At 40.0% G+C, this 21494-nt stretch overlaps 2 protein-coding genes and 1 long non-coding RNA gene across 6 annotated transcripts; 2 read left to right on the top strand and 1 right to left on the bottom strand.

The window, feature by feature from the left end:
* The first annotated feature begins 4810 nt into the window (after positions 1-4810).
* LOC148421023 (transcription factor Sox-10-like) lies at positions 4811-10493 on the top strand. Of its 2 annotated transcripts, XM_088419183.1 has the most exons (5): positions 4811-4934; positions 5204-5812; positions 6116-6387; positions 8082-8311; positions 8384-10493. In XM_088419183.1, exons 2-5 carry the CDS (start codon positions 5376-5378, stop codon positions 8864-8866), a joined length of 1422 nt encoding a protein of 473 aa, XP_088275309.1. In that variant the 5' UTR covers positions 4811-4934; positions 5204-5375; the 3' UTR covers positions 8867-10493. The 2 variants fall into 2 exon arrangements, with proteins under 2 accessions (XP_088275309.1, XP_088275308.1); XM_088419182.1 differs by having other exon boundaries at positions 8082-10493.
* A 1174-nt stretch (positions 10494-11667) lies between these two features.
* rnaseh2a (ribonuclease H2, subunit A) lies at positions 11668-15373 on the top strand. 3 transcript variants are annotated; one of them, XM_088420235.1, is made up of 9 exons: positions 11668-11787; positions 11966-12185; positions 12448-12519; positions 12707-12833; positions 12916-13003; positions 13167-13304; positions 14174-14261; positions 14339-14462; positions 15060-15373. In XM_088420235.1, the coding sequence occupies exons 2-9, from the start codon at positions 12035-12037 to the stop codon at positions 15211-15213; spliced, it is 942 nt and encodes a 313-aa protein (XP_088276361.1). In that variant the 5' UTR covers positions 11668-11787; positions 11966-12034; the 3' UTR covers positions 15214-15373. The 3 variants fall into 3 exon arrangements, with proteins under 3 accessions (XP_088276361.1, XP_088276363.1, XP_088276362.1); XM_088420237.1 differs by having other exon boundaries at positions 11674-11787; positions 11966-12097; XM_088420236.1 differs by lacking the exon at positions 11668-11787 and having other exon boundaries at positions 11950-12097.
* On the bottom strand, positions 14896-21278 carry LOC148421021 (uncharacterized). Its single transcript, XR_015866224.1, has 3 exons — positions 21264-21278; positions 15375-17457; positions 14896-15244 (listed from the first exon to the last, which is right to left on the bottom strand). It is a non-coding gene; the product is annotated as an uncharacterized LOC148421021 (long non-coding RNA).
* Positions 21279-21494: the final 216 nt, after the last annotated feature.

The raw sequence follows: 21494 nt of genomic DNA, 5'->3' as shown, positions 1-21494 counted from the left end.
GTGTGTGTGTGTGTGTGTGTGTGTGTGTGTGTGTGTGTGTGTGTGTGTGTGTGTGTGTGTGTGTTCGGAGATATGGAGAGGCCCATTACTGCAGTCACATGGCAGGTTAATACAGGCACTGATGCACCATGTGAGCTCTATTTTCCCTTTTTTTCTTATAGTTCCCCCTCAGGCCCTGTCCAACAGGCTCACACAGGAATTGTGGTAAAATGCATGTGGCTCCCCTTTCGAATTATATATTTACACCTAAATTAAAGGGCTTGCATGACAGGTGGACAATGCACTTAGTAACTTTTTATATATTTTGGTTTAAGTTAGAAGTTTTAGTTAATTGGGGTGAGTTACATTGACTTTTTCTGTTAAATTGTTTATTAAAGTGGAGTCACGCGGCTGCATTAGGTTAGTTGAGTCTAATTTAAATAGGTTAAGATGAGTTGTATTTTTTCAAGTTTAGTAAAACTTGGTAAGCCAAAATAACTCTATTTGTGTTAAGTGTTGTTTCACAAACTTTAACTACGATTCGTTAAGTAAGTTTTTATAATGGTATGCTACACAGAAAAAGAAAAAGATACAAAAAAATAAGTAGTCAATCACAACTATTATTTCGATTTCGAGCAATTTAAAAATTCAATTGGTGTCACACTAGTTGAATTGTATTTTTTCACCAATATGTTACACCAAGTGGATATTTTTAAATGGCCAAAGCATGATTTTTGACTATGAAAGATTACTTCAATATTTTTAAGTTAAGGTCAAGTTTTCTTTCTTCAGCGTTTAGAATTTTGCTCAGTTGGGATGAGATCAAATAAGTTGCGTTATGTTGCTGTATATTACCTTTGTTTACGTTTATAGACAATGTTGAGGAAATATGTTATGAATTGCATTATGTTTAAGTTTAACTGAGGTGAGCAAAGATTAGTAATTCATGTGTTGAAATTAGATCTGTTAAAATTTGTTTAAATAAGGTGATTCACGTTGTTTAATTCAACTGGGTTGAGTGAAATTGAGTTGTTACATACATGATGTTGCTATTTTTTTGGTTCAGTTAGGTTGAGCAAAGATTTTTTTTTTTATTTTGTGTCACATGACGTGACATACATGTTAGGATTTGTTGATTTGAGCTGCGCAATGATGAGTCGGATATCCATTCAGTACAACCAAATTTAACTGGGTTGAACTAATTAGTTGTTACATTTTTTGTTACGTCATGCTAAATATTACATTTCATTTTATTTTAGTTGTTTGTGTTAAATTGGTTTTGTAATGGTAATTGGTTTGAAATGTGCTGACCAGCTGAATCGGGTTGAAACTAAAATGAGTTAAGATTTTGTTATGTTGAATTTAGTTAAGAACTATTGTTTTAATCTCTGCTAATTGAGTGAACTTATACTTTCTCGAGTTGCACTATTAGGGTTAAATTTGTTAATGTGTTGAGCTGCTTTACATTAAGATCAATCCGTCGTGATAAAAACGCTATTATTTATTAAAATGCTCTTATTAATTTACAGAATGTGACTTTGAAAGCCAAAGCCACAAAAGAAGCCATCAGTATTGCGAATCTTATATCTAAAGGGCAGTAGTTCCAAGTAGATTTAAATGTGACATGAATGAATGAAGAAGGCCTGTGTTGTAGCTTGAGCATGAGAACAACCTGCAGGCGAGGAAAAACAAACCACAAAACATGTTATCAACGTCATTTTCCACGCACATCAATTTGCTCCTTTTAATGTTCCCGTGCTGTCAACCAGTTTGCGTCAAAAGAACGAAAATGCTTCAAGCCAATTAAAAATTGCCGCGGCCCATTCATGCCCGAATTGAGAAAAAAAACGTTTTTTTTAGATGTATATGTCCCAGGCCAGAAACGCATACTTTATTCTAAATATAAATTAAAAGGCATTGCAAGTAGGCCTACGGAGACTGACGCCTTAAATATTTTAATGCCCGTAATTATTTTTTGTCGGGGTTGCTTTTTAGAATTATTTTCACTTTGTGTGGCGTACGTAACAGTATATTGTATTTTCTAAAGTAAAATTCGAACGAGTATTTTAATTTGGGAGCCGTGCGGACACTTAACTTAATGCGAATCAATTCTCCTGATACTTTTACAAAAAGCTTACAAAAAGTTCTACTTGCATGGATTTGATAACGGCATGATTCCGACATTCAGTTCGTCCGGCAATCCCTTCACAATTGACATGTCAATATTTAATTAGGTTTGATTGGTATATTGCGACTATAGAGAGCTCTGTGAGAAACATATACTTGTCAGATCTAAAATGAAGACTAATTTAAATAAAGGAAATTATTGAACTTGTTTATTTTTTTTTATCTCTTAATGGTTTAGTCGATAAAAGGCACCTAAATAAATGACTTCCACTTGGTGACGAGTGTAATTACAGCGCGAGCAGACCCACAGCCTGCTCCCTGGGGGTCGTGCACATCCAAGTGCATTAAGTCAACTTCTCCGCGCAAAACCGCAGCTTCCTCCCTTGTGCGCTGCGCCAACCTAAAGAGCAAACACATTTCACACACACTCACACACAAGCAACAACAAAAATAATACAAACACTCACTTCCACGAAGGCCTGGTCCGGCGAGTTGGTCAGTGGGGTGCAGCCTGGTACCCCGCACCCCCCCCTTCCCCCTCTCCCTCACCTCTACCGCCAAGCACCTTCAACCCCATCCTCATCATCATAAATCCAGAATCGCGCGCGCAAAAAAAGGTGTCTCATGCAGAGAGCAGGCAGGCAGAGACATCCATTCTGCTGAGGAGGAATTTCTCTGTGTGCGCGACCAGTGTCAATGCTCGGACATAAGGGGAGAAAGGACGCACACATCGCTCTCTGTTATCATTTTTCCCCCTCCTTTCCTCTCTTCATGTTTGCAGCACAAAACTGCTTTTTGTTCCCCATTTTTTCATTTACGAGGGTTAATGGATAGAGGCTTGGGCGTTTGATCACATGGTTACAATTCACCTGAGATGCGGACAAAGAGAGCAAAGAGAGACGAGCGAGAGCCACCGCAGACACAAGCGTCATTGTTGCGCTTCCAGTGCTGGGGACTATGTGAGTGTGTGTGCGCGTGCTTGTGTGTGTCCTTTCTTGAGCTTATCTGCGCAAATCGCGGCCTTCCAGCGTGTACAGATCCTCCATATCAAGCACGGCGAAACACGCCTCATCAGTCTCACTCTGTGTCCAGCAAAACAGGAACGCTCGAATTAAATCGCAACGTCAAAAAATACAAATACCCATTTGACAAACATATGAATGTGGGCCTGTTCTTTCTCTACAGCGGTTGAGTCTTAACATCGACTCTCGCAAAAAAAAACAAAAAAAAACAACAACAACCGGCGAGTCTGTTTTCGAATGAACAACTGAGTCAATAGTTTGACCTGTTAAATCATCGATTGGCGCATTGAGGAATATTCTCGTGGGGTGGGGGATATTTTGATATTTTGTTATATTTATAAAACAGTGCCATGTACGTCAAATGATACATTGTAACAGATTTGTGTAAATTCACAATGAAATTATAATAACATCTTACTGTTTTTTGTTGTTTTTTTTTTTACTAATTGTAAAATAAACGGTTAAAGAATCCACTACATGTAAATGATCAGTTAGTACTACTGCCCGTTCAAAAATACAACCGTGATATAACAGTGTATTCTGGTGAGGTTTCAACAATATCTTCATAGTCATTTATAACGGACATTTTTTTTTTGAGACACTGGCATTGAATCACCACAATACCTGACAAAAATTATTTACAAACTCGTTTTGTAAAGCAAAATAAAGAATAAATAAACCACCAAACGTTTAGTAATGTCGAGTCTCGTTAAATTTTCGGACTTTTGCATTAAATTCGTTTGACATGACTTTCTTATCATTCGATTCAGAAATTCTATATCAATCCTGATTCTACATAGCAGATTCTTTGTTTACTTTTAGGGTTCTTTTGAAAGATGATATATTAAGCACACATAATTATGTTGCACTAGAATATCATTCAGAGTGTGTGTATGCATACATATACAGTATATATATATATATATATATATATATATATATATATATATATATATATATATATATATATATATATATATATATTTGTCTCATTTCAGATTGGTTATGCAGCACTTTGACCTGCAATTAGTGATATTTCATTAGGGTGAAACGACCATTTAATGCAGTTGACGACTTAATTAAAACGACTTGGGTAAACAATCAACGTTTATAGATGGATAATACCCGTTTGCTTAATATAAGGGGTTACTACTTATTGTGGCTCACCTTACCTTTAATAAAGCCACTCCTGTCCGTCTTTTTTTTTTTGTCTTTTTCACTATAATATTTGAATCCCAAGAGCTATAACTCGACATTTCCTGTATGACACCCAATCAAGCCGGAGAACTTGGCCAATGTGGGCTATTTAGATTTCCCCTCCCTTTCTGATTTAATGCGGCCGCAAGATGTAATAAGTCAGCGGATGATTGTTTATTTGTTTGATGTAGCATGTCAACACTCGCAACAAAGCTGGCCTTCTCCTTCCGCTAAATGGGCTCACTGTAGACTGGTTCAAGCGACTCTCATGTCACATCTCACCTCTTCTCCGTTGCAAACGTTGCAGCGACGTACAGACGGGTCTGAAGTTAACGCATTTCGCTTTCGTCCAATCGGCTCCTGGCGAGGTGGGGCGAGAGCCAATGGTAGCGGCGAGTTACGCGAGTTTGGGCGGGGCCGAGTGTGTGTACTGGAATGCTGCCTCTCCGGGAATGTTTTCCACTTTCAATCTCCCTTTTTTTTCTCCCTCTCGCAGTCCTTTTCACAAGGCGCTCTTTAAGCTCCGGTGTCGCCACACAGAGCAGCCATTCATCGGCTTCACCGACAGCCACACGCACTCCCATGTCGAACCACTGCGCGTTTCTACTGGTAAGTTATGTAATTTTTTTTCAAAAACAATTACATATTTTAAATCAATGAAACTATTAGTTCTAAGCAATATTTGATTTACTGGATTTTTTTTATTTTTGTTGTATTTTTTAATTGTGATGTGATGGAATTCTATATTTTTGTTCGATAACTTTAGAGAAGATTTACTTGATTGTACCTTTTTTAACCGACTGAGCAAAATCAATATTATGATGATTCAGTTTAAACCTTAAAGGCGCATAACTAGTTGATTGTATGATTTTCTACAGGTGTAGCGGATTTTGATGCGTAAAAAAAGGATCTGGCCACGTTTACGCACCACTATGGCTTCATATTAGAAGAGTCCCCGTAATTGACAACTTTGCTCACACCACATAGTTTACCAGAAACTCTTTTAAATCATTTTAAAGTTTTTGTTGGACCATTCAAACGTCAAATAAAATGTCCGGAGAGGAGCACAGCATGTCCGAAGCGGAGCTGAGCCCGGGAGGTTCAGACGACACTCACTCGCTCTCCCCGAGCCACGCCGGAGCTCCGCCCGGTCACGACTCACCTCTGACCGGGCCCCCGCCTCAACTGACTTCGCTGTGCGTGGCCGACGGCTCCGGGGACGACAGGTCCGCGGTCAAGTCGGAGGAGGATGACGATCGCTTCCCCATCGGCATCCGGGAGGCGGTCAGCCAGGTTCTGGACGGCTACGACTGGACCCTGGTGCCCATGCCGGTGCGCGTCAACAACGGAAATAAAGCCAAGCCTCACGTCAAGAGGCCCATGAACGCCTTCATGGTGTGGGCCCAGGCGGCCAGGAGGAAGCTGGCGGATCAGTACCCCCACCTGCACAACGCGGAGCTCAGCAAGACCCTGGGCAAATTGTGGAGGTTTGTATGAAAAAAAACAAAAAAAAAACAGCGCTCATGCAGTAACACTTTCCTTCCTATTCGCGCAATTTGCACCAAAAGTGAAAACGTTGGAAGCCCAGATTAGTGCACGCGAAAAGACAAACAGCAACTCAGCGTGTTGTTTGTCCATGCCTGTTGAATTTGCGCACGAAAGGTCATTTGAGCAAGCAATTACGCGCAGGTCTCCATTTACGCACGGCGCCAACGCGTGTATTTGCGCATATTTTAACTTCCACATTAACTTTGCAGAGTAAAAAACGCTCCTTGTTCTCTTTCCTGTAGGCTGCTCAACGAGAGCGACAAGAGGCCATTCATCGAGGAGGCGGAGAGGCTGAGGAAACAGCACAAGAAGGACTACCCGGAGTACAAGTACCAGCCCCGGAGACGCAAGAACGGCAAACTGACGCCCGCTAATGAGTCGGACAGCCCGGGCGAGGGCGAGGCCAGCCACTCCCAGTCTCACTACAAGAGTCTGCATTTGGAGCACAATGGGGGTGCTGGCTCACCTCTGGGCGACCTGCACCACCATCACCATCACCACCACCACCCCGCGAGTAGGTGGCACTTAGAGTACCGCTTTGGAGATGGGGGTTAGGCCAGTGCCCCCACCCCGCCCCACCAAAAATAATGTGGTAGAATCGGAGATTCGATGTGTTGGGGCAACCATTCATTTGGGGCAACCATTCATTTCTACATTAGTTTTAAAAAGAACAAAAAACACCGAGAAATTGTATTCAAGAATGTGAATTACTGGCATTCGTAACTGCAATGTTCACACAGCAAAGCAAGCGAAACGTTTGCTCAATAACAATTTGCTTTGTTGTGGGGACGATAGAGGGACAATGAGTTCTGTACTATCAATTTTGAAAATGCAGGAAAGCCACTTTTCGCTTTAGCAAAACTTGAAAGTTTTGTTGTGGCCCAACTCGCAATTACTGGAAATTTGTTACCTTAAAATGTCGAGATCTTACGGTATGAATTAATTTTTTTATCAGTGTGATAGAGATTGCTCTCTCGCTTTCGCGGTTTTAAACAAACAAGTACAATGGGCCCGAAGGGTCAAAATTGCTCATTTGCGGTCAGATCGTGATTTCCACCCAGTTGGCAACATAGTGTCATGAGAGTTCATTACCTTAGGTTTGCTGCAGAAAATTGATTCCGTTTTACTTTTTTTAAAATTTATATTTTTGTGTCTAACTGTCCATGATGGCGACAGATCGTGACAAGTATGCACCTGTAGGCGTTGTGAGATTTATTTTTCTACTCTAAACTTGTCTCAAAATCTGAGAAACACGGACAGGACTGAAATGTATTCCTCTAAAAAAGACAAAGCAAAAATAGAACAACCCATGACTCATCACGTAAAAAAAAAAAAGTGGAAGCACGGATAATGTACCTCCGCCACCTAGTGGACGAGGTATTTACTTGCTATGTTTGCCACTATTATTCGCGTGTACGGATCATTAACGAAAATACATTAGTCTAATACATATAACTCGATACACCAAAAATAGTACCCAATTTTGGAAGAGTTGTTCAAAATCAATAAAGCAAGCTGACTGGGACAAAGAATTTATATAGTATTTTTGCATTTAAATTAAATATCATGTCATGTCAACATGGCACATCTAAAAAGTCATCACGTTGTGGGAGATTTCTGCAGTTATGTATCAGAGATGTTATTTTCCCCCTGTATATTTTTCCCTAATATATTCTTGATTCATTATGAACCACCATCATGGCAATAAGAAAATACAGTAGCAAAACAAGCACGTGAAAGAGGGTTTTCCCTAAAAAAATGTAATTAACATCATAAACCAACATTGTGCAGTTTCAACTGTTGTACTGTAGTTAAAGTAATAAAACGAAGTCATGATACAATAATAAATGTATTTCACATTAAAGAGGCATTAGGAATTGCAGCAAAACACATGTTTGAAAAGTCACGCTTCCAGATTAAATAGAAACGTATTCTATTTCAAATCTAAATGCAATTGAACTCTACTTAACAAATTTACTGTAAGGGATTTACATAAAAGGTGATGCCGTCAGGGAATATTTAACGATAGTTTAATTCAGTAATTCTTTCACATACCAGCAGAGGGAACTCACACGCAACCAGTGGTGCTCATACCACACTTGGGAGAATTATTGATGACGTGTTTTGATGATTTCTTTATTGAGTGATGCACAGCACACTGTAATCCTGGTTCTGTTGCTCAATTAAGCATATACTTGTCTCTTCCAGGCCAGGGCCACAGCCCTCCCACACCCCCAACTACCCCAAAGACAGATCTCCAGTCAGGCAAGCTGTCAGACAGCAAGCGGGAAGGAGCAGCGGGAGGGGCTGGAGGATCGGGTGCTTCCAGGGGACCTCTCGGCGTAGGGGGCGAAGGGGCCTCTGGCGGTCCTTCGTCATCGGGCTCCAAGCCCCACATCGACTTTGGCACTATGGACATCGGCGAGATCAGCAACGAGGTGATGTCCAACATCGAGCCTTTCGACGTCAACGAGTTTGACCAGTACTTGCCCCCCAATGGGCACCCCCAGGGCGCCGCCGGAGCCCCCGCCGCAGGGACCTCGTCCTACGCCTACGCCCTGGCCGCGGCCAGCAGCCACTCGGCCTGGCTCTCCAAGCAGCAGCAGCAGCAGCTTCAGGACTCGCCCACATCCTCTGAGCACTCTAAGGCCCAGATCAAAAGCGAGTCGGGATCCGGGAGCCACTACGCCGAGGCCTCGTCCTCGCCCTCTTCGGGCGCGCACGTCACTTACACCCCGCTCAGCCTCCCTCACTACGGCTCCGCATTCCCCTCGCTGGCCTCCAGAGCTCAGTTTGAATATGGAGACCACCAGGCTCCCGGCGCCTACTACACCCACTCGAGTCAGGCCCCCGGGCTGTACTCAGCCTTCTCTTACATGGGCCCTACACAGAGGCCTCTGTACACCACCATAGGCGACCCTTCCAGTGTGGCCCCCTCCCACAGCCCCACACACTGGGAGCAGCCTGTTTACACCACACTCACAAGACCATGAGTGGGTGGAGGGGAGTCCAGGAATATATGGGAAGCGTGTGAGAGCAACCGTGTGTATGGGTTTGCTAATGGGAGTTCGCGTGATGTGTGAGTGTGTTTGTATGTCTATGCCATATTGATGTAATGTTAGAGGTTTTTACTTTTTTAGCTGATAAAATCCATCCAAGGGAGAGAGGCGGAGTTATTCATTGGGGCCAATCAGAAAGATACTTTTGGAAACACGGTGTGCCATTCGGACAGTAAAAAGTTTGGAAACGCTCTCTAATTCAATTTGTTTAGGAGAAAAAAAAATTCTCACTTGTACATTAATACTTAAGTCATTTACCATATAAGGAAATATTGAAGGATTTGTTTGGTGAACAAAAATCTTACTTAGAACAGATCATTTAGAATCTTCAAGATCATTTCGAAGCTCCAAAGTAGGTAATTTTTCCCAAGAATTTGCACGTTCGTATTTTCTCAGTCAGCATTATGATGTCGTGTGGCGGTTTTTGACCTAGAACAACTTTTTCAAGAGTTAACATGTTGAATTTCTTGGCTTTTTGATGTTTCTGACACCATGTGAATTTGATAGTGTTTCCAAATTTTCATTGGTTCTGCATAGGAGATGTACAGCAACTGGAAAGGAGCTATTAGAAGGTTTTATATACACAAATGGTAACCCAGGAAAGGTTGATAGACTGACATCATCCCATTTTATTAACCAAACTAAAGGACACTGTTGTTGTTATTGTTGTTGGGTTTTTTTGTATCATTTTATGTTATTTTATATGAGTAGTTTAATTCATGTTGATCTACTAGAGTAACTTTATTGTGACTGATATGATAATACACTGACACGGCTTCCCCGCTGCTTCCGGAGCATGTTTCGTTCAAACTTAGTGCCCAAATTAAGGGTTGTTTTCGCTAACGGCGGCCATTTTTCTTAGGTGATAATACTGTCTGTGTTTCTGTAGCTCTATCCTTTACTGCTTATTTGAGCTGAGGCATTTATGGGAAAAAAATAGGAAAAAGATTGGGAAAGAGAGCTTTTATTTCACATTTTTGCTCTATCTTGGACACTGTACCTCAACTCTCATTGTCATTTTGTGCCAATAGCAGAGAAAACTTTTCAGGTCTGCTCAGTTCAACGTCAAACTATGTCACTCTCCTGTCCTCCTTTTTAACTATTCGCTGAATCAAATCTGGTTGCTAACACGTTGTAATGAGCTGTAGTACAAAGTTTGATCCGGTACCTTGAGATAATTGGCCAGCTTTAGGTCCTGCTTACGGATTACTCGGAATCACATGTACAATTGTTAAGCTTTTTTTTTTTTTTTTTAAATTTTTCTTTTTTAATGTTCCTATAGGCCGGCCCAAACAGGCTACTGTCCTTCCTCTCTGGCAATGTGAATAATAGTCAATACCACGGGCTTTACTCTATATGTGATGCATACTTTCCTGTTTTATACTGACTATCTTTGCCATTCAGTTATTTGATGCTATAAGTATGCGACACTTTTCACTTCCTTCATTTTTTTTGTATAATTCTGAATAGTTTTGTAAAGTGTCTGCCAAGTATTTTGCTTCCTTACAAGAAATAGCAATGTTGAAATATTATTGTCACCTATTAAATCAATTTATTTATAAAAAAATAAACTTGTAAGATGAGTTTCTTTATCTATTCATGTCAGTATAAGTGTGTCAGTAGTAAATTCAATTCCAGCACACGTTGCAAGTGAAGGCTGAAAAAGTACATTATAAACACGCTGCTGACGTGTGAGTTGTAATAACACAATCAGCAGCCTAAGCTCTTTAGCGTGTTTGTATCCACAGTAGGCTAAAATGGACTACTAATTCCTAGCATTTAATCGGCTGGGGAAGGCGTTTTACTGCAAAAAGACAAAGAGCGCCATTGAGCGAGTGAGAGGGATAGAAAGTGAGAGAAGGGGAGGGTGTTAAGAAGCAGGGAGCAGGCCAATTTCAGCCTTCCAGTAATGGCCTTCCTTACACGCTGCCCTATCTTCTCCGTCAGAAAAAATGCATGTCTGACAAAATCAATTTCAAAACAGTTTCAGTAAGGGACTTCACTTTATATGTAGCTCTGTTTGTCATTTTCTCGATTTTATTTTTAAACTTTACTACAGATTTCCAAAAATTAAAATATTTAACCACTTTAGCGAGACACACAATTTGGATACTTTTTTTCTTTAGTGGGTCACATACACAGATATGGCAGATCAGCTCCAGCACCCAGGGCTTTGTTTGGCTTAAACACCTGTGTGAGACTCCATCAATGACCACAATACATGATTAAAAAAAAACATGTAGAAAAGGAGAAATTTGAGGGGGATAAACACAAAGAGAACAAGAAATATAGAAGGTAAAATGTCGGTTTAAATGATGAACAAAAGGGTGATATACCCAAAAAGATATAAGTACCACATACAGTAAGATTAATTGGAACATGATGATTTTATATGGTTTCGTTTCGTCTGCATATTTTTTTTTTTATTTCACATTAAAAACTAAGTAAAACATTTAAAAAGTCACCACATACATGCAATTAAATTCATACATATTGAAAGCTGTTTGGTCAACATACTGTGATAGAGATTACGTTTACTTCACTGTCAAGAAGTTATGAGCTTGAATCTCGGTTCGTCTATTGTTTACAGACTTGAATCAGAATGATGTACAAAAAAAAATCAATAAAAGATAGACTACCCTCACAACTCTTCTAATTTATTTTCAAGGTTTTATATTGTCCTCCGGACCATAGCGGGGCAGTATAAAATACATCGGTTAGTTGTGACGTCATTACCAGGCGCGAACTCTCCAGCTTCAAAGTTTGTTGTCTCTTTTTACAAACCTGCAATAGTGAATCTCCGAGTTGGAAGATTTCGTCACATCGTTTCATAAAGTCAGACTTCATAAAGGCAGGTGGGGTAACACGCGCGTAAAGTTGTGTCGTACTGGCTTAAATTAGTTGTTTTTTTCAACGCGTTTTACTTGCTATCAATATTAGCCGTTCAGCATTGCATCTCGCTAAGCTGTTGGTCATAGACAAGTCTCATGAAGGGTCACTAAATATTTTTTTGTGAAATGTCTTCACGGGCAGCGGTCATGGATACCAGCGCCTTCGACGCCGATAACTCTGTCAGCTGCCGCCTGTCCTCCATCATCCCAGATGTCTGTAAAACTGAAGACTGCTGCCTGGGCATCGACGAAGCGGGCAGGGGACCGGTGCTGGGTATGCCTTCGTCTACCTATCAAGGCTTTGCAACAACGAGTAGCATTGCTCAGTTTCGAACCCAGATGGTTTAGGAGCATAAAGCAAGGTACGCGATAGACTTCGTCAGTCAATCGCAGGGCACATCTCGACAAACAAACATTCAAACTCTTAGTTACACTTAAGGACATTTTTTTTAAAGTTTCGGTTTAACCTATGTTTTTGGAATGCTCTAAAAAAAATTGGAGTCCATAGAAAAAAAATCATAACATTTTCTTTGTTCCAGATACAGATGATCATTTTATTTCATTGTCACGCGTTGCATAAAAAAACTGTTAAATTATCCTTTTTTTTTGTTCTTTTTTTTTCAGGTCCAATGGTTTATGGTATATGCTTTTGTCCCATTTCCAAAAAGGAAGATCTAAAGAACTTGAAAGTGGCAGGTAACTTCTTCTGGTCCTGATGCTGTCTTTTTACTAGTGTAGTAAAGCGCTAATTCACAACAGAAGTTATCTCAGAGGCACTTAACATATGTTCTAGAATCATTCTCCTCACAAACCTATATGAGAAAGTACTAACTGATAGTCAAGTAAGGAATCATCATCATGTCTATCTCCTTTCCCTTTCTAGATTCAAAAACTCTGTCAGAGACAGAAAGAGAGACTCTGTTCCAAAAACTGGACGATGGCAAAACTTTTTTGGGCTGGGCCCTGCATATTCTCTCCCCCAACACCATTTCCACCAGTATGTTGCAGAGGTATTGCTGGTGATTGCAGTTCAAGGTCCATGTATTTGCTGTTTGTAAATAAATAAAACAACATCACATCTGCTTTTGTCAGGACTAAATGCAACCTGAACACCCTGTCACATGACACAGCAATTGGTTTGGTCCAGTTTGCACTGGACAGTGGTGTACAGCTCAAAGAGGTATGTGAAGAAGGTTCACAGTAATTGCAATTTGTAATATTTTCTGTTAAAATGTTTCAAAATTATTGTAATGAAAGTCACTCAGCATCCTGCAAATCTTCAGTTCCATTGTACACAAAAATGCTATGGGAATGGCTTGGATCGCTGCCCTTATTCTCCTCAGGTATTTGTGGACACAGTCGGCCCAGCCGACAAGTACGAGGAGAAGCTCTCTAAGCTGTTCCCCGGAATAGAGGTCACAGTAAGGCCTAAGGCTGACTCCCTTTTCCCCATTGTCAGTGCGGCCAGTATCTGTGCCAAGGTCAGTCCTCCTGTGATACACTCTTACACTGTTACCTTTCCTTGTATTCTACTTGGTTGACTGCAGGTTCCCTTCACTGATTTTATGATAATAGCCGGGTACTCTGCTCAAGTCAGATTTTTTTCTGACTGTTGGCCATTTTGGGGCTTTAATAATGTGCTGCTCTTTCAATTTATTGGAAAAAGCATATATTTGCATGCTACTCTTAGTTTTCCTTACAAAAAAAGGGGGACACATACACACACACACACAAACCAACATGCAGCTTGCCAGCAGATTTTTGAGTATTGCAATGTGAAAAGATTTTAAAAAAATGACAATATCTCAAAATTTTAAAACCTTTTAGAATAATCACTCCGATCTGAGTGCAGCAAACCATGATTTTTGAAAGTCAAATGAGGAGTTCAGAAAAAAATGAGTCTTTCATGTTGGGGGAAAAAAATCTTTTTTGTGTTTCAATTTTTGTGTGTTACTGCCTACAGAAAATCCCATCAGAAAGGTTTTTAGGATGAAAAGAAAACACTATTATCATTATTTCTCAAAGTACAATTGCTTTCAAATTTGTGTGAAACAGCATAACTGGGTTATTTCTCAACACAATTCCTTCCCCCTTCGACAAGTTTCAGTTAAAAATATTTACCATTAAACTTGTACTGGCTGAAATTCCAAGTGGTTTTACTAGTCAAAATTAAATTAATATCACTGTGATGTTTCAAACAACATCACTTGCCCTAAATTCATTATTTTAGAGGAGTTTGAAGGAATCCTTTTATGTTGATTTATTATTGTTTTTAATACAATTCTGTAGTGATGGCATCAACTTGTCACATTGCTAACATTATTCCCGATAAACACGGGTGGCTGGCCAGGTGGCCAGGGACCATGTTGTGAAGAACTGGAACTTTGCAGAAGACCTGGGAGATGTAGACTCTGATTATGGCTCGGGATATCCAAATGGTAATACTTGGTTTGCTTAATATTTTGTGTCAGCGGTTTCATGATTACTGATGCAATATTTGCAAAAATGCTTATAGACCCAAAGACTAAAGCGTGGCTCCTGAAGTACTTGGACCCAGTGTTTGGCTACGCCCAGTTTGTGCGCTTTAGCTGGAGCACGGCCCAAACCTTGATTGACAGCAAGGCTGTGACTGTCCATTGGTAAGTGTTTTAGATTTTTTTTTTTTTTGATTCAAGGAAACCCATTTATTTATATAAAAGAAATCAAAAAGTCACTTTTATGTGATTTGAGCCTCTGAATACAAAGGATAATTGAGAAATGTAAACACATCCATTTTCTATAGCTGCTTATCCTCACAAGGGTTGTAGGCTTGCTGGTGCCTATCCCAGTTGACTTCGGGCTGTAGGCCTGGGACATTCTGAACCAGTTGCCAGCCAATTGCATAGAAATGTAAACCATATTACATATTTATTTACCTGAATTAAGATGTGATTTGCTGTCTTTGCCCTTGGTGGTATACTGTAGTCCATAAATTGGGTAAAAATATGGATTAGCTCTCGAAAAACTCGTAGAGGTCATATAAGGGCTCTTCCCATTTCTATTGAGATAGTAAAAATAAAGAGACAAAAATGCTTTAAAAATTAGCTCTGCATTCAGACATATTGAGCCTTTAATGTGTAAAACCTGCAATAGCTTTTGTTTCTGGGGTACACGTAACCTTCCAAGCATTTCATCAGAGGAGATGAGCACTTACTGAGTGAAAATAATCACACTTGTCTTGATGAATCTTTCCTCAGGGATGATGACGAAGAGGATGGCGAGAAGGCAGCGCAGCGGCTGGCCAACAGATCCATGCTGTCCTACTTCAGTGCGCCAGGTGGCGCCCACGACCAAAGGCAGACACACCGTTTCTTCGCAGAGCGTAAGCTGAAAAGTCTGGACAAGCTCTAAGCTCTTTTTGACTCGAGGGCCGCAATGAGTTCTAAAATTTGACAGAGGGGCCGAGCCAAGAACAGATGGACGGAGTGTTATGTAAATTACATACAGGATTTGACCTATTAATGATTAATTTAATTACATTTCAGTTGAATAAACACAGCAGGAAAACTCACCATCAGTTTCAGTGGGAACAGTGTTGTTGATCTCCCTGTTTTGTCAGTGCATCAAAGTCTGGAGTAAGTTTTGTTGTAGCGATTCTCAGGATAGACCCGAGGTGTTGGTCAGTTATCCTGGATCTGTGACGGGATTTGTTCATGTTCATAACACTCAATGTGTGCTCACATACATAGGTCGAGCCAAACAAGGCCAGCATCTTCAGTGCCGTCCTCCGTAGGTTTGGAAAGGTGGCTTCGTTCAATGAAGCATAAAAGTCATTAAGTTTAAGAGTGTTGAACTTTTCCTTCAAGATGGCGTCAGACTGAAGATCAATCAGTTCCAATTGCACCTCATGTGGTTCTGTTTCAGGGTCTTGTGAGAAGTGATTCCTGATGAATGATACCTTGCAGTCTTTCAAAAACTCACCTTCAGAGAAAGGCTTGCTCGCTGCTGCTAATTTGAATGCCAGCAAAAAGCTTGCCTTGGTAGTTGACTCCTGGAGCGCAGTTTGTCCGTGATTTTTTTTTTTGCTGGGACGGTACATTGGCTGCCATCCTCTTACGTCGTAGCTGCCCGTTTTCTTTTCTTTTCTTTGATAAACTCATGTTTGTTTTTAGAAGGGGGAAAGCTTTACCGCGGAAACCGAGAAGGAGAGTGCTTCTTCTGGGAAAAGCTTAACCGCGTAGAAGAGGGGGCAAATGCTCAAGCGCGCCATCTATTGGGAAAATATGGGCATTACAGGGAAAAGTAAATGAACAAGGTTCGCCTGTATATTATGATATAACTGGAAGATGTTTGGCGGGCCGGATTAAAAAGAGAATTATTTGTCTTTTATTTTTATTATCTATTATACCATTATTATTATCTATTTGTTCATTTAGTTTTATATGGCCCGCGGGCCGTAGTATGCCCATGTCTGCTCCAAGGACTGGCCGACATAATTGTGAGTTGCTTGTAAGCACATGGAATCTTTATTTGTTCATTTAGTTTTACTCTATTGTATTTTCTATCTATTTTACTCATAAAATGTGTTTATAAAAAACTATATCTTTGTTTGGATGTGAAAAAATGAGAAGGTCTTGCAAAAGGTTTAATATCAACCGTGCTCTCTCAAATAAAAGACAACAAAAATCCCTTTAATCATTCGTGAAAAGGTATACTGTATAATGTTGCAGTTTTTATGAAACTTGTAACCAATGCGTGCAAAAATTGACTCTTGTTTTGCACAACAAGAACAACATTGCATCATTTAAACAGGGCCTTGAATAATATTCTCATTATATCCATAAGTAGGTTCATCATTCAAGAAAAGAAAATAAGCATTTAAAGCCAGCTTTAGGCTCTTGTGTGTTAGGCACACTTAATACAGTCAAGACATTTACATCTTTAACATCAGTCTTGTTTTTCTGACTAACATGCAAAACAGTCACATCTGTAGAGCTTCTGTATTTACATAACTCCAAACAAGTTCAAAAAATGAGGCATGAACATATAAAGACAGACGTTTTGCTTCTTTGGAAGGTGTTAAGGCGTTGCTCTGATTTTGAGATGGATACCAAATTTTGCAGCAGTCTCTGTTCTGAACTGGCACCGCTGCCTCTTCTTGCGTCCACACCAGCCGATGAAAACAGTATTATCATGTTTGACATGATACCATAAACAAAAAGCAAAAAAAAAAGCAAAGCACTGTCCACCTGCAGCTCGTCGTCAGTTGTTATTATGTTTGTGCCGAGATTCCTGGATTTTTTTCCCGCAGTTCATAGCTAGGGTGGACACGGCGAAGGAGGACAGTATGATAATAGAGCTCCCCACAAAATGAGACGACGCCCCTCTGGTGGTGGCTCTCAAGGCTTTCTTGGAGAAAGATTCTCGGTCGAAGGCTGCGGTGCCCATCGCGGTCTGGGCACTGGCTTCCATGGCTGCGTCAACTTCACAAGCTGGTTCTGCGCGTTAGATGTCTGCTGTGAGGCAGCGGGTCAGCACCTTGCTGGCTTTAATGTGTCGAGCCCCGTCTGATTCATCCGCTGATCCCTTCCTCAACGTTCATTTATAACCTCCCCTGCCCGGTGTCTCATCCCTCTTAAGAGGCCAGTTCTTCTCCTGCGTCAATGGAATTAAATATAGTAAGCTTGCTCACTGAGGACAAAGGTGGCGATCTATTTCAGATCTACTCTGGCTGTCCTAATGCCATTAGATCAGACTGTCATTGGCCTAAAATATTTACTGGCGTTCATTATACAGCAAACTGGGAAATGTCATAATCAGTATCTTATATAGTCAGTTGGAGGCCAGATGTTAGTTAGTCCGTGCGCACTAAGTACATGCTTTTGTAGAGGGCATATTCTCTTCCAGGATGGTAGTCCCTCTACAGTCATATCTGTACACAATTTTGCAACCGTTTTTCACGTGGGAAATATTACAAATTGAAATGGATTGTTTCGGTGCCTATTCGTGTTGGTAGCAAATGTGCAGTGGGACGACTGCCCCTGCGGGTGACACTATGGTGAGACTATGCGGTTTTCATTTTACTATCATGACCTAATGTTGTTTTAGTCCAGTGCTTCTTAATTATAATTTGCACCCCCCCCCCCCCCCCCCCCCGCCCAAGAAAGAGAAAACTTTCTGCCCTCACACCCACTTGACACACCCACTACAAATCAGATTATTATTTATAAAATTTGTAGAGGTATACATAAAACTAACCTTTTTCAAATAAACAAAAGAAAAAAATGACAATATAAATACATTTTCAGCAACGGAAGTACATCATCTGCGTCCATCCGGCATTGCCTCTTGCCTCTCCCCTAGAACCCACCCCATTATTTGAGAAGGACTGCCTTAGCCATACTGTATTGAGCAGCAGGGACAGATGGGTGTTTTCCTACCAATTATAGGACATACTTTGCCATCAAAGGTACTTATGCTGAAAAATCAAATTTTTTACAAGGACCAATTTCTCGTTGTGTAAATATATAAAATGGCTTAGAAAAGGAAAACCAAGTGCATTCCTCTCTACTAATATTAAAGTTGGAAACCAACAAGGGCAAAGGGGCACATGAGGTGGTTAGACAGTTAGACTTGCAAACTGGCAGCTTGTTTGTGTTGGCTTTGCTCAGCATGAGACAACTATTCACTCTGGATTATTATTACTGTAGTTCGTCAACACTTAATGTTTAAGTAACCTGTTGAATACTCACAATGCTCACTGAAATAACTTGCAACTACTGAGAGTGGAATATGCCAAGTAGCACACTGAAACACCTCAAGACTTCTTGGACAACACCATTTGAACAGAAGGCTTTGGTAACGCGTATCAGCGTTATGTATACACACTTGAAACATGTCTTGAATGTATGCAATGTACAACATAACCTCGAATCATCCTGGATTGAATTGTGCTGGCTGGTATTAAAAACAAGTATTCTTGACAGTAATATATGCTTGGCTTAACGAAGAAAACAAAAAAAAGCAAAAACATCTCATTAGTTAATTTTCTTCAAGATGAACTTAACCCTCAAATTTTCTTTACAATATGTTCTGTGGCCCCACTAGTCCAAACATCATTCTAATTAAGGGGTACTAACCTAATTAGCATTTTTTCAGCAATAAAAGGTTAGTATTATGTCATTTAATTTGACAATTATTTTTCATGTACAAAAACTATAGTAAAAAAATAAAATAAATAAAAATTCACCACTTGCTGTTGGTTTAAAATGAAATCATGTGCTCAGGACTAATGTAACAACCAATCACAGCTCAGAAAACAACAGCCATAACAGCCTTGAATAACTTTGACTCCATTTAAGTCAACAGGGGCAAAATTGCTGCCCACTCAGATGGGGAAACAGGTGATTTCAATTTATTTTTGTTGTTTTTGTGGATTTTTCTGTTTAATAAAATATTCACTGCAGAATTGTTGATAAGTTAATCAATTAACTCTGTATTTTATTGCATATTTAGTTATTTAAAATTCTTTTAATTTACATTTTTCCATTGTGGAAAATTGTGCTTCATTATGACAGTTCAATGTACTGTAAAGTCTAAGCTATGCAATAACAGCTGCAGCATTTTTTAAGCATTGGAAACTCATTGTACAAGTCTGCTTAGTAAACCACCAATTCAAGGATGCATTTACCGCTATTGTTTGTATATTTTCAATGTATGACTTAGAATTGATAGGCTGTACACATACACATACATATACTATACCCAACAAATACCAGATAGTTGAGGTCAGGCAGTGTCAGCAGGTCTGTAATCCTTCATCTTGTCACGCATAGTCCTAGTTTCTTTTCAGGGCGTCTCTTTAACTTTACTACTAATAGGATTGTGCCGGTTCTTCTTCTACAATTGACACAGAAAAGCCTCCATGAAAGACTGGCTGCATGACTGACTGTAAGTGACTTAGTCAAGGTTGTTATTTTTCACCTCAAGTTACATAACATTATTTCAAAACATTTCACAGGTAACATCATAATAAATGAATAATCAGAATGTGTGTGACATTGCGTTTTTCAGCATGGCGCAGTTTGACATGCTGTGTATGTTGTATTTTCTCACCACATGATGTCGCCATTCTACCAAGATGACATAGCCAGTGAAGTGACTCATGTTAAAGGGCCTACATCATGATATTCTTAGCTTTTAACAGTTAAACATATGGAATCTTTGGCGCATGGAAAATTCAATTGCTTCTGAAATATGTTTTTTTTTGGTGGATAGATCTCTAACCAGGAAATGAAACTGCTTGTTGACTGAAATCCCGTCTCTCACCGGGTGAATGCCACGCCCCTTTTATTACGTTCTTAAGCCCACCACCAAACAAAACAACAAATAAACAAAAAAAAAAAAAAAAAAACAATAAACGCTTATGTTGTAGCGATCAGTAATGGGTGTCAGAGCAGGAGTGAATGGAGAAGCCAAAAAAACAGGCGTTTTACGGACCTTGAAATGAACTCGGGTTGACAACAAAGCAAAAGACTACAGTTTTTCAAGGATTTCACTTTTCGCGGGGGGTCGGTCCCATTAACCGCGAAAAATGTGGGATTACTGTAATTAATTTGCTCTTGATTTGGTTTTGCGTGTAGAGACTGGATTCTGCTGTTTTTCCTGGTGGTGCCTCTGTTTTAGCTCAGTCAATCCAAAATAGTTTGACATTTTTCGAGACTCCATGCATTTAGGCCTAGGTAGGTGGTAACTTTCAATTTGTGAAAGTTTTCCTCCTTCACTTTCAGTGTGTGCGTGTGTGTGTGTTTGCTGGGTCTTTTGAAATTTTGCCATTTTCCTTTAGTTTTTCACAATAACTAATGTGTCAATAATATACAAATATTTGATTAACTGATTTTGTAGTGAAATGAAACTAAAAAATCAATTGGCCCTTGCAACTTTTGATTATTCTATAGGAAAGGGTTTGGGCCTCTTTGGTCCAAAGAGTCTGCAGTGCATTTACAAAGCACAATCATAAAATCGAGTAACATAGCAACACGGTGATATGTTCTTTGAAAGAAACTACGGTACTACTTGATCTAAAAAGTCTGCGGTGCATTTACAAAAGCACAATCCTAAAATCGAGTAACATAGCAACACGGTGATATGTTCTTTGAAAGAAACTACGATACTACTTGATCTAAAGAGTCTGCGGTGCATTTACAAAAGCACAATCATAAAATCGAGTAATATAGCAAGAGCGTGATATGTTCTTTGAAACAAACTACGATACTACTTGATGTCAGTTATGTAAGGAGCAAATCAATTTTTCAGCCATTTGAACCATGTATCACTACCCTAAGAATGATTATACAGGCACAACTATCTGTCCATGTCAAGTCACACAAGCAGTTTGAAAGCCACTTGACCTTTCACACTACTTATAGATCACTTGGCCCGTTGAAGTCACCTTAGCTCACCTCGACTCTCTTGACAGCTCTCTAGTCTGCATGTATGCCTGCTGATTGCGTGTTGTTTTATTTAGAGGAGCTTCACCGCAGAGAGCAGGCTTTTAGCACTGCTGCAGTCTGACCCACTTGTACGCAGACAGGAAGAAGGAGAAAGAAGGCAGAAACATCTGTGATGGGAGGCATTCGGGGGAGTTGGCAAATGAGAAAAGGGAGGTATTTAACTTGCAAATAAGAATATGT

This window comes from Hippichthys cyanospilos, chromosome 7 (assembly GCF_059441005.1).
Source record: "Hippichthys cyanospilos isolate Australia breed blue-spotted pipefish chromosome 7, RoL_Hcya_1.0, whole genome shotgun sequence".
Taxonomy (NCBI): Eukaryota; Metazoa; Chordata; class Actinopteri; order Syngnathiformes; family Syngnathidae; genus Hippichthys; species Hippichthys cyanospilos.
The sequence above is the reverse complement of the archived record's forward strand: the minus strand, read 5'-3'. Positions and strand labels throughout refer to the sequence as shown.